This window comes from Lissotriton vulgaris, chromosome 2_2, assembly GCF_964263255.1.
Source record: "Lissotriton vulgaris chromosome 2_2, aLisVul1.2, whole genome shotgun sequence".
NCBI classification, from domain to species: Eukaryota; Metazoa; Chordata; class Amphibia; order Caudata; family Salamandridae; genus Lissotriton; species Lissotriton vulgaris.
In genome coordinates, this window is record NC_141688.1 from 214,088,029 (window position 1) to 214,101,807 (window position 13,779).

At 41.8% G+C, this 13,779-nt stretch overlaps 1 protein-coding gene across 1 annotated transcript in view; it reads left to right on the top strand.

Moving 5' to 3' along the window:
* Positions 1–13,779, top strand: part of LOC147729256 (SH3 and multiple ankyrin repeat domains protein 2-like) — a 2,641,300-nt gene that overhangs the window by 1,893,727 nt on the left and 733,794 nt on the right. Inside the window, exon 14 of the mRNA XM_086959557.1 lies at positions 7,759–8,071. Coding sequence (XP_086815683.1) covers positions 7,759–8,071 — 313 coding nt within the window. The remainder of the gene's footprint in view (positions 1–7,758; positions 8,072–13,779) is intronic.

A 13,779-nucleotide genomic window follows, 5' to 3' on the forward strand; every position in this document is an offset into this window, starting at 1 on the left:
GACAGGAACCACCATCGCTAGTCACGAAATGCAGACCAAAGCATTCCTCACGCTCCAAGCACATAAATGTAGAATTAGCATAGCACAAAAACCAGACGTGTAAATCCATTTGGTTGTGGAATTGTACAGGGTCTGTTTAGTATTTCTTAGAAGTAAATTGGTCCCCAGGCACATTACTTCCACAGTGTTTGATGACCAAACTTGTACTTTCTATGTGCCACCAAGGCACCAATCTTTGCAGAATCACACCGCTCCTGTGTGGCACCTGTGAATTACCTTCACTGAGATAGTCCATAACCCACAACTGTGCAGCCACAATTCCTTTACGCTATAGAAACATCCATGCTGCACATACAAAAGGATGTGGTAGGGTGAAACTAAGTCCAGACATACTCTGACATAACAGACCATACCTGTGGTCAAATCCATGGAGCAAGTTCAGGTTGGATACACACGGTGGTTGGGTCCATCCGATGACATGGACACTGGTGGGGCTGGCTTGTCTGTTGCTTCAACCAAGACACTCTATACTGTTTTAGGGTTAATATCTTCTGTCAAGTTTCTCAACTTTCTTTTGGTCTCTTGGTTTCTGTAGTCTTTGGTTTCTCATTGTTTCCGTTACATCCTTGAAGACGCTTGAGTCCAGGTCCGATTGTCACCAAAATAATGTTGCACCCTGCCGATAGAGACATTGGTAGCCATGTTGTATATTTCAAATCTTCTTTATTGGTTCCATGTCAGGGAGTATCAATCATAGTCCAGCCAGCTCTAGTCAGGCACTAGCCACGTACCAGCCCCACCAGGAGCAGCCTGCCTAGCTGCACAGCCCATCTCAACTGTCCCCATAAATCCACACAGGCACCCAGGCATTCCACGCTTCACAGTCACACCAACATTCCATCACCATCTCTCACTCTGGCTGAGCAGCTAGGAGCACCTAGGCTGATTACATATAAATGTAATACTTAGGATGTAACAGTTTTGCTCTGAGCATTCGTTACACAAGAATCCACAGGATGTAAACTTTGGCCATACCCTATGCTGAGTGAGGCGTCTAGGCCCACACACCACTATATGTAACATTTGGCAATGCAGAATAGCCGGCTTTCGGCTGTGCTCTGCATCTTGCACCCACTGTGGACGGCTGTAATATGTACGCTGCATAACAAGTTTGTTCATCAGGAGAGTACGATAAAAGATGTGTAGTAGAAATAAGAAGTCCCGATCCAAAAAGATACAATGAGTCACTAGAAAATGAAATATCCAAGAAAGAAGTACCTAAAAACACATGGACTCACCAAAGAGCAAAAATATATTTCCGCTACAACGTGTTGGCTTCAGCCTTCCTCAGGTAGTACAAGATTGTTTTCTCAGTGGCTTTACAGCTGGCATTGCTAGATTTAAATAAAACCTGATTCAAGAAACCATTTGGATTGTGAAATTGATGCCGTCCTGAGATCGCTTGAGATATGCAGTATGCAGGTGGTGTCTGTGTTGTTTTTTCCATCTGGATGCAGTGATTTTAATTGGTGTATCCAGAAGTTTTCTCTGGAACCCCGCAGTTCTTCTTTTTAGAAATGTTACACATGGAAACTCTTTAAACTAATAAGAAATTGTTCACAAGGTTAAACTGATTGGTCAAGCTTCTTATTAATTATTGCTGAATTCTGATTCCTGAACCGTGTGTGGAGGTGATTCACTGTTTTGCCTACATATTGTTTTTTGCAGCTTTGGCATTGGCACTGGCACTGAATAACATTAATAATGCATGTAGATTGACATGTAGGTTGTTGTCTAATTCCATAGCTCTCTCCTCTTGTTCAGCTGTTTCTTCTTTGCTTTCCCCTGCATATGCTACTTCCCCTTTGAATTTGTGTTATGCAAATTCTCTTTTATTCGTTCATTCATCCATTCAAGTCACCGGGGAAGGTACTTTTGCAGTTCATTTCATGAGGAGCGATACCTCACTCGAATTATGTTGTGACAGTACGTTTTGTAGATAGGTTCTCGTGACAAGACTTGTTACTGATGATGTTTATAGAAGGATTTATATGCAATGCCCTTTTCAGAATCATTCTAATAAACATTAGCATTTGTCACAGCTTGCTTTAGTTCAGCTCTCATAAGATTAGGCAAATTGTGAGCTCTGTGATAAGCGATGACTGGCATGTTTGGAATACCTCTGAAAAGTTTTTTACAGGTGTATAATAAGGGGAACGTTCTTTTACATTATATTTTTGTAGTAAGGAGCCGATAGATGATAGTCAACCTCCAAATTGGATTCTATCACTATTGTTTCTGCTGTTGCTATCCCAAATGACTGATTTCCTGGGAAACTAAAAGACTTGTTAGTATGTTGCTGTATGATATGCAGAGGATAACCTCACATTTGAAATAGTCTAGGAAGCTCCTGTAGATGGTCTTTAGAAGAGTCCTCAGTGCTGCACATACAGCATATTCTGTGTGCTTGCCTATAGATGTTGCTGAGTATATGTGGTGTAGGTGACATGAAGTCCAGCTTAGATATAACCGAGCATCTGTAGGGTTGTGATGCAGATATACGAAAAGGGGTGACCCTGTGTCCCTCAGAACCTGGGTAAGTATATAAATATAACAAGAATGGTGCCGTCGGGTAAAGCAAACATGAGTAAAGGATGCTTTTAATGCTATCTAAAAATGAGGTCCTCTGACACACAACCATACTTAATAGATAAGGCTTGGAGAAAATAATTGCTTGCACAAGAAGATACATATATCAGAATTACTTCATTCACTGATAAATACAATATAATAATGTACCAGATTTCAGAAATTTCTGTCAGGTGGTGGGGGAGCAGGGTGACGGGGGGGGGGGGGCAACATCTAAAAAAATTCAGCTGGGGGGGCCCAACCTACAAAAGTTTGAAGACCTCTGATCTAACGCTTTGACCACAATCCGGCTTATTCAAAATGTCACAGCTCGGCTAATTCTTGAACTGAATTGTTTTTCTGCAATCACTGATCATCTTAAATCACTCCAAAGGCTCCCCATTAAAAATGTTTTTTAGAGAAAAAAAATCTTGCTTTTTAGCGGCTGCGTCCAGTATGACACCGGTCTTCAAATGGTATCTACATCCCAGAGTCCTTCCCTCCAGATCTTCTAAACTCCTCAAATTCACTTCCTTCCAAAGTAAAGTTGATCAAGGTTATACTAACTTTCACAAGTAGTTGAACACATCTCTTTAACCTTCAGCCATTTGTTTATCTCTCCTGCTGTTCAGCTGTTTCTTCTTTGCTTTTCCCTGCATATGCTACTTCCCCTTGGAATTTGTGCTATGCAAATTCTCTTTCATTCATTCATTCATCCATTCAAGTCACTGGGGAAGGTACTTTTGCAGTTCATTTCACGAGGAGCTGATACCTCACTCGAATTATGGTGTGGTAGTACGTTTTGTAGACATGTAAAGAAAAAAGTTATGACAGATTTGACACAAATGAAAAAAGCAAGAATACTCAACATACACCTGTATGCTATGCTGTAAGAAGTCGCTCTTCCCACTCTAGCGTGGTTGGTTTGAGGTGTTTTGGAGAAAATCCCGGCTCCCGAAGCTTGAAATTGATGGCTCGATGGCGAGCTGAGATTCCTTTGGCATGCATTGAATTATTTCTAAGTGGCTTGATTTCTCTGGTACAAGAGTTCTGTGGGTGCCTGTGCGCCAAGACCGGCGTGTTTGTTGAAAGAACGCACAAACTAACCTGTTATTCTTTAGATGCCTTCCCGCGCACGCTGAAGTGTTTTTAATTGCTGCGCGGAGCCTTTTAAAGCCACGCACCTCTGAGAGGTGATTTATTTGAAAGAAAGCAATTAGTTCGATGGTTTCCCGCTCGCCTAAAACCGGGACTGGCCCTGGCGCGGGGGAAAGGGGACGAGGTATCTCGGAGCTGTCGGAGCCGAGAGAATTAATGGCGTTTAACCTTTTCCGCCACGTTTAAGTAATGATCTTTCTCGGCAAAAGCCACAAGGTTGATTCCTCGATAAAAGAGGGGGGCAGGGGGAAGTGGGGGAGGCAAGGCCGAGGTCACCTCTCAGAAGAATTGTCTGTGGGCCTCAGGTGCACGTGCAATAATCTTTGCTAGAGCTTTGCGGGTGGAAGATGCGCTGACAGCTTAGAAGAAGATTGTTCATTTCAGCTGCAGTGATGTGTTTACAAACATTTTCCTATTGGAAGGCATTTCCAATTCAAAGCATCTTAAGTGAAATTAGGAGCAGAGCAAGCATTTCTCCTCAATTCGTAGATTTCCAGTCGCCCTTCCCACCCTAAGGGTCAGACAAAAGAATGTGTACTATGGGGCAGATTTACAAGCCCTTGCGCCGCTTTTACGCCGCCGTTGCGTCACTTTTGTGACGCAGCGGCGGCGCAAAAGATGCGCTATGGTGCGGGGTATTTACAACATGACGCATCTCCCAGATGCATCACGTAGTAAAGCCCTGCGCCAGAAGAGGCGTACCATCGCAGGAGGAGGTGTTCTGGCGCAGGAACGCCTCCCAAAAGTGGCTGAGTGAAATCTAGAAGATTTCACTCAGTCACTTTTGGGCCCATGCTGAGTCAAAACCCTGCGCCTGCTTGAAGCAGGCGTAAGGATTGATGCAGCATTGTGCACATAGGGCCCCCCTGATCATTGCTGCAGCTGCGTCGCGCTTGCGACGCAACTCCAGCAATGCGCCGCTTTTACGACACAGATGTGTGACACATCTGTGCCGTTTTTGCCCCATGGTGCACCGCATTGTAAATGCGGCGCATCAAGGTTGGCGAAGCTGCGGCGCACAATTACTGGCGCATCCCTGCCGATATGCAGGGATGCGCCAGTAATTGTAAATCTGCCCCTAAACAAGTGCAAAAATATCTCCTCATTGTTGTTAATAAGAGAAAGTATGCACTCAATAGAGAGATCATTTTCTAAATAAGAATTAACTCATGATATTCATCGACAGTCTGACACACAACCCACCAGAAAACGCATTTCCTGTCCACAAGGGAATTGTTTTTGCTGAAAAGGCAGTATTCTCTCTCAAGATTCCTTAGTTGATCACCCAAAATTTCCAAACTTACACCAAGCATGAAGCCCTCACCCACCAACCTAGTTGGTGGCATGCTTCATCATCGGGCCCACTACAGTGACACCGAATGTGTCCCGGGTGTGCTGCGACGCCTGGTTACAGCGGAGCTGGTATGATTGCTGAGTGTGCAGTGCCGTGGGTGAGTTAAGTGAAAGTTAAAAGCTATACAGTGAGTCCCACTACCCGAGGGTAAAGAAAGATTTTAATCACTGGGCCCCTGTTAGCGTCTAAAAGGCAGACAAACGTGCTGGAGTACGGATTATGACCTCCTACATCCTATGTGGCCTACATGTTTCAGCCAGGCCTTTATCTTTTAAACTGGCTTTCCTCAGGTTGGTGGGTGAGGGCTTCATGATCTCAAACCAAATGGTTTGCCCACAAACGTTTCTCTGTTGAGTCGCCTCTCACAACTAAGCTAGTCCTTGTTGATAATTACATATAACCCTGAATAGAAGTATGCAGCAGGAAAGGACCACAGTTATGCAGCAGGGTTAAATAAATGATATAGCAAGAAAATGCAAATAATACAATGATGTGGCACATTTCATGATAGTATTTCATTATGTGTCCATTTGTACACATGTGATAACTCTCTGGGCAAAGATTTTATTTCATTGGTACCAGTTTACCACTGAAATACCCAAAGGAGCAACTGAAAAGGTGCTTATCACCTACTGTGTAGGGCTGTCCACTGTGTGATGTAACTGGTGCTCATGCAAGGGAGCACTCCAATGCCCTTGGGTCGAGTTTGTGCTGAATAGAACTCCCAAAAAGAAAAAGGTACAGAGTTTGTTTCAAAACGGTAGTGATTATCAGGCATTGGTGGGAGAGGGGTGAAAGAGACAGAGGAGATATCCTTCTACTCAGGGCCACTGCTATCTATCACTAGTGCAAAAGGTGTAGTTGCATTGGCGCCAGGTGTGCAAGGTGAACACAAGGCACCGATTTTGAGGAGCACATTTTGTTTGTCACTTTCTGCTTTTGTTTGATGAATTTGCTCTTGTAGCTTTCAGATTTATTGTGGATAATGAACTACTGAAAAAGTATCTATGAAAATATCTCATAAACTCTGACCCCCTGCACTCAATCCTACCCTCCACTCCCCAGACCGTGCCATAGAGTTTTGAAGAGGGGCCCAACTTTAAAATATTTTGCTTTGGGGGACCTCAAGAAAAAAAGTTTGAAGACCTCTGCTATAACATTTTATCGAATAGAAAAAAGGAGTTTAGAGTGAGTCACTATTTGCAAAGGGCATGTTTAGGGTGTGCCTTCCAAATAGTAATTCATTAGATATTTTTCAATGATTTGCTACCAAAGTCTGGACACAAAACATGGAAAATGTAGCAACTTCCAATTTGGAGTAGTAACAGTCGCAGAATGGAAAGGGTTCAACTTCAGTGTAAAACACACTTAAAAACAAAATATCGTTTTTCATTTTAAATGCAGCTCTATCTCTTTTAAGGAAAATGGGCTGCATTTAAAGGAAAAATAGTTTATTTATATTTAATTGTGACTAAAGGTATGGAGACCTGCTGACCAAACCAGGTCACCCTCCACGTAATCGCATCCAATCGCAGTGAGCCACAATTTGCGACCCGCCCATTGTTGGTGATTTAGGTAAGATTGCAACGCTATGCGATTCAGAATTTTGTGAACAGACCTGTTCACTCATAGGCGATTCACAATTCTTTTCCAGTTGTGAAAAGTATTAGCGCAATTTGCAACCATTTTTTGTGAATGGAAATCTTGTACATCTGGCCCTAAGTTCAATGTGTGTAAAAAGATGCAGATCCAAGGGCCTGATATTTAATGAGTTGGGCACAATCAGTGAGTGTTTTTTACACACCGACCGGCTATGAACTGTTCTATATTTTGCAATGTGAATGATGTGCATTTCAAATTGTAGATTCATAGCATGTTGAAGATCTTCTGCCTTAGCATTATGAGAAGGTATTTTGCAACATCCTGCAAATTGTCGTGAATGCAGTGCTGAAGGCCTGTGAAGAAAAGGAGACCTCCATCCCGCCATTCACATTCCCTGGAAGTCTGCAGTTTGTTTTGTAAAAGCACCCTTTTTCCTTTAACATGATAAAATCTTTTTAAAAACGCATATTGACAACCATGGAAGACATGGTGGGGGGAAACGCAAGTCCGCTTGACCATCTGCTCACCAAGGAGCTACTTGTGACAATACCCATAGGGGAAGCTAAGCTGATCCATAAGGAGAATTATGCAGAAATTGTGGGTTGCATATTTCAACAACTCAAACCATATTATTGTTCAAGCTTTAAGTGCAGCCTCTTTTTAATGATTTACACATTCAAGCCTCCTTCTACCTACTTGTACCTGAAGTTCATTCATAGTGCAAGCCTGAAATCTTACCTCTTAAAACTGAGTGTTTCTCATACCTATAGTGTTGCAAAAAATGTACTTTTCTTATTAGTGTGGCCTTTTGGCTTACATTATTCAGAATCACCACAATCTGTTGCATGCAGTTGCAGTGTACAATAAATGTATTAGCCACTCTAATTAAACAGGTAGTCGGAGGGATCTTTTTTCTTCAAGAAGCAAAAAATAGTCAATTAGTGAGCAGTGCAGAAGTTTCTGGGAAACAAACGTACAACAAGCCATACCAATGTGATTGTATTCTCTCTGTGTAGTGCCATTTCGGGAGGCGCCCAGTTATTCGAATCGGAGGCGGGGACCCCAGAACACCTTGGCAGCCCCGCGTGTCCTACTGCGATCCAACAGTGACAACAACCTCAACGTCAACAACATCCCCGACTGGCCCGCGTCCTCCTCCTCGTCTTCACACCGCAGCCTCTCCCCACAGCTGCTTCAACAGATGCAGAACAATCCTAATGGCACAGTAAAAACCATCGGGAGCTATGTCCAGCTACCAAGGAGCCGGTCTCCATCGCTGAACCGGCTGGGGGAGGATGCCAAGCGGCAGCAGCAGCACCGGCACATCAGGTGGGTGCTCCATCTTACATCCTTCCTGTTGGCCAACATGATTAGATTGAAGGCAGCCATGCTCATTTGAACAGGAAAACCGAAATAGACCAGTAACAAATGTAGTTCAATTTTAGGTGTGGCCTGACCGCGCACTTGTGTGCCTTACTTATTGGTTCCAGTTCTTTAAAATATACATAGAGAGGGTCTGGCTCCGCTTAGTGGAAGTTTATTCAGTCACTTCATGCTATTGACTTTTTGGTGCATGTTACCACCTTCAAAAAGCTCTTTCATTGAATAAATTAGGGACTATTTTATTTCTGTAGAGCATGCACAATCATCATGGAAGTGGAAACATTTAATCCGTTATCTCTTATATGCATTGTAGATGCAAAGCATTTCTTATTTGGTACTTTTCCCAGCATTGACTAAGCCAATAGGGAATTCTTTAATATGAGAAATAACATTAATGCCTGCAGCACATAAAAATACCACATATGAATGCCTATGCTTACATTCTTTATCACTTAAAGGGTAACGCTATTGGTTGTGCCAATGCTTGTAATTATTTGTATAGATTAATGTATCACTTAGACCCTCATTGCATATTGGGCATAGCAGAATTACCATATGGAAATCCGCTCCACCTTGTCACGACTAGCCTGGTGGTAACGTTCCTAGGTCCCCCCCCCCCCCCCCCCCCCCCCCCGATGTCCAAACACCAAACCATGTTTTACCAGCCTGTAATTCCGGACATAAATTCACGTAGGGCTGGGACTACAGAATCAGATACATGAAATGTTGTATGTTTCTGTTGTAATTTCACTGCCATGAAATGGTTCTATGGAAGATGTTCATAAATATCTTTACGTTTGGCCTCCTCATAGGTAAAATAAGATCCTACCAAGACATTGCCATGACTCATGTGCACCATTGGAGGCCCATACTTCGCACTGCTCTATTGTTTATACACTGTGCAGACAAGAGTGGCACACTATGGAGAGGTGGCATTCATCTGATAATTATTATTGTTTGTTCATGTGGTGGGCATGAGAAGGTGGGATCTGACGGATCATGAGCTTCAAAGGCAGGTCACGTGACTCGCAGAGCAAGCAGCATGCAGGGCAGCACGTGTTTGTCGTTTGCATTTCAAGTTATTCTTAGGTGACTTCCAGGATCTATGAAGAAAGGCAACCTAAGTGTGTATTTAGAAATCACGGTAATCGATTAACTCCTATTCTCACTGCCCTTGGGAGGTAAACAGCCAACAGTGCTAAGAACACAACAGGCGCTTTCGAAATTAACTTTACCGAAACAATGCAAAATGCTGTGCTTTTTGCTGCTAATAATGAGCAAAACAAAAAAGGGTAGGTTGAAATGCTTGGATTATTCTCAGCCACTGGTAGTTCCTCAGAGCCTCATCCCAGTTTCTATGCCCAGCATGCCACCTCCCACAGAAACCGCTGATATGCAAATTGTCTTGCTCCTGCTCAACAGGAACAGTGCCCAAAACTGCCAGGACAGGTTCCCTCTGAATATGAACACATGAAATCTCAGAACAATTTTGCCCTAGTAAGACCGATTCGCTGAGGTGTAGTTTGAGGTGATGATGGAATGGAATGCAATCAGAAGGATTACCAAAGGCTGAGATTACTACAAGCATACCTACCTTAACTTTGTTTTCTGCTGCAGTTGCAGATCATGTCATCTAACTATTCATGTGATTAAGGAGTTAATTTATGGAAGAGTTGTTGGCCAGTAGTACAACCCCCCTCGGTCAAAGCAGGGTGCTAATAGAGCACTTGTCCATGTTCTGTTATCTGTTCCACAGTTGATATCAGTACTCACTGCCTTTAATAATCCCAAAGACACAGAGGTCTTGTGTGCCGAGCTTCGCATTGGCATGAACAGTGGTGCTACATCTGTTTTAGAATAAAGCCGCCGAGATGGCATGGAGTGGTACCTAGACAACCTCCAGGGTTCCAGCGTTGCTCTGGCTACCGCTTGCCTCAGGGGTTATATAAGCAGTGACAGCTACAGAAGGTGATCATGGCTCTAGGGTAGTTAGCTCCTGGTAGTTTTCTATCGTTTTTCCTTTTCCTGTAGTTTGCACAAGGGATCAAGCCTGTGAAACTTTCTGGTGGTAATAGAGTTAGCGATGCCATTTCCATTGCCATTGTCATTTTGGTGAATTGGCATCCACAGGTTATTATCTGATTTCTGTTCTTCACTCCAATACTCTTTGTTATGTATGTGGTTTCTCAGGGGGGGGTCATCATTGTCCATCAGTATTCCTGCACCTGCCCGTATCCAACAATGCTTACCTCCACGTGTGGTAATGAGAATCTACAGCTCCGATTCACAAGAGATGAAACACACCATAGTGTTCCACTCATTCATAGTTCTTGTACAACCTTCTCATCCAGCCCAATTCTGCTGAAGTACTAGTCCACATGCTGGTGCATTTCTTAGGTTACACATTACAAAGGTTACAAAGGTTTTCCGTCCACTTTGTTCCCATGGTAGGAAAGTCTAGTGCTTTCTTGCTGTTGCGGTCTATTTGTTTGATCCCCTTGTCTAAGCGGCATGTATATATTTGGATTTTAAATTGTTACTTACTTATTCCAATAATAAATAATGCAAAATGTGTTGCCTGAGAAACTGGCCGAATGGGCTGGTTGATAATTCAGTTCACAAAGGAAAATGGCTTCCTGTGATGTCATTGAGTTTATAGGAAGTGTGATGTCCCTTCTGTTACCCTCAGCATTTTGGTGAATTGGCATCATTGATACTGCCATCAGTAAAGCAGCTAATGGAAAGATATATTTTAAAAATACCAGTACTTGTGAACCTTTGTGTGCCCAAACAAAAATAGTTATTTTTAAAGCTGGAAATGTTTATCACTGCTAAATGTTGATCTTAGTGAGGCTGGTGTTTACATTTCTCAATATTCATGAACTTTAGGAAGTTTGTAAAGTCAGGGAAACAACCAGAGAAAGGAAACTGCCACTAGATAGTTTGCATGGTAAACAGTTGGCAAAAATCTCCACTTACAGCTGACACTGCTCCGAAAGTTTTGGCAAAAAAAATATTGTTTAAAAATCATTCAAGCAAATTTAGGTAATAATGAAAAACTCAACATACTTTGAAAATTTGACAGAGTGGTACGGTTGCCAACTTTGCCCAATTTTGTGTGTGAAATTTGAAACTTTGTACACTGGAAACATAAACCATTATATTTTTCAAACCACTTGTGCCAATCCTAGGTTGGACTTACTTAATATTATTCAGTATTCAGTATTCAGTTCTTTGAAATAAATAACATAATCAAGCACCTCTGCTTGAAGCCCTTACCCTTACCCTTACTGTATCATAGCATATATGGCAACGCAGATTAACAAAATCTAATCTGCTTCATTTTTTCCTGCTTAATTAGGGGTTTGTCTAACACTACAGTGATATAGGAACTCACACTCGATCAAATTTCAGAATTGTTATTCAGGACCTATCTGAAAACAATGCAAAGGTCATGTTGTTTTATCTTGAACCCTCGTCTTGTGTGCGAGAAGGGAAGATTTAAGGCTGGAAATTTGGATCGGGGAAGAAAGGGTATTATGATATAAAAAACAAGAATATTGCACATAGACATAGCTAAGAGCAATAAGATCAATTATATAAATACTAAAATCTGAATCTTTTCCTTGTTATCTTGTATAATTTCAAAAATTGAAAAAGGATTGCATGGGGCACTCGGTACCAGAATTTTATATATATTACTTGAATTAAAGTTAGCTCATGGAGCTGGTCTAAGTGAATATGTCTTTAGTATGTTTTATGGACATAAATGTAAAGATGTTCAGAATTTTAATTCCTCCTGCAAATGTTTGCTAAATGCACAAACTCTACACTTTATGTAGTTGCCTAGTTTGTGAAATGTATACAATTGTGGCTGCTACTGAAGTTCCTCTACAAGTTATATACTTCCCAAGACAGTGTTTCCACACAAAATTCTTTTTGGGTGAACATTCATCATCAGAGAGTCGATTTTTCAGGGATGTATTCGAGCAAAAACTTTCTTACTGGTTTATTTCCAACTCCTTTTCAAAAACATCAATCATTTCTTATGCACGTTTTTTTAAAAAAAAGCTATTGAATGGGACGCACTTCAGCTTTATAGTTTCCTACTACAATTTTGTACCTCGGATATCCAAATACAAGTACATTGTTTGGAATTTACACTTACACACAGGAGACTGATAGCCATAATGGGGCCTAACCACAGAGGTGCCATTTAAAGAATTACAATTGTGGCACATCCACATATATCTGAATGTTGAATACATGTGTAGATTTCTCAGTACTCCTGAGAAGCAGCTACTGTCACCCATTCATTTGATTACTCAGGTATATACAAAAAGAACAATTGATGGACAGAATACAGAACAAAGTCATACTTTCACTCCAGCATTGGGGTGGTCATCATTGATACAGGGTTGTTCTTCCAGATTTTGGGTGCACAGATGGAAAAGTTCTGCTGTTTTTGTCTTTTTTCCAGATTTTAGGGCCTGATTTAGAGTTAAGTGGTATAGGATATAATGCACTTGTAATAAGGTCTGTGATGGATACCCCATCTGCCTTATTACAAGTGGCATCAGATTTAATGTACTTTTAACCCTTTTATCAAACTCTAAATTAGGCCAGTAACCTCCAGACTATTGGTGGCCTGGCTGGAGGAAGGCAGAGAACTAACAAAGATGATGAGCTCGCCCACAAGATAAGCACGGATGCTGGTAATGCTGGCTTTGTAAATGGTGCACCTGGTTATGAAGATGGTGCGAGCTGGCATAGGTAGCCAGTTGAATTCCATCAGGATGGGGGTGATGTGAGGGCACTTCTTCTTTCCCCGGATGAGACATGTTGTAGTGTGTAAGATGCCCTTTCGAGGTGCCAATGGGGACTGTAGGAGGCCTTGGAGCATGCACGTAACAAGCAACCAGATGCAAGAGTATGAGGGCTTGTACAGCGGTTCTGAAGTTGCTTTCTTGATTAAATGGTTTCACTTCCTTTAAAAAATAATTGATTTTTAATATCTTTGAGCATAATCCCAGGGGATTACATTTAGAGCTTGAAGATCACAGGATATCTGGGGACTCTGCATGTTATAGGGATCTTTTGGTACTTGGAGGAGCCCATGTGAACACTTTAGTGTCAATTAGAAAGATAGGAGGAGACCCAGGGAAAGGCTTTACAGTGAATCCCATTCAAGTCTCCAGGGTGTGGATGAGGGTTGGATGGTCGACTGTGTCAAAGGCAGCTGGGAGTGCTAGCAATACCAGGAGGCAAGTTCATCTTCATCTATGGTCCAAAGGGCATAATCTGCACTGTGATGTGTAAGGTTGTGGTCTCCATGCTGCAGTGTGATCTGATACCATAAACATGGATGTTTGTTGTTGTTCACCAATGTTTACAGGATTTTACCCACATTCCAACACAAAATAAAAGAGCAGATTTGCTAACACCAGATTTGCTAACATGCACCTTACTGTAAACTGCGAGACTTTTTATGTCAGTAAATCACATTTATGATGTCAAATGTAAGTGTGGTGTTTAACCTTACTATCATATATATTCTCCCCAATGTATCTCCCCTTCTCAATTACACATACTGTTTATTTAGGTATAGGTTTAAGTATAAATCATATTTATTCATGTTATTTATTGTTTATTTA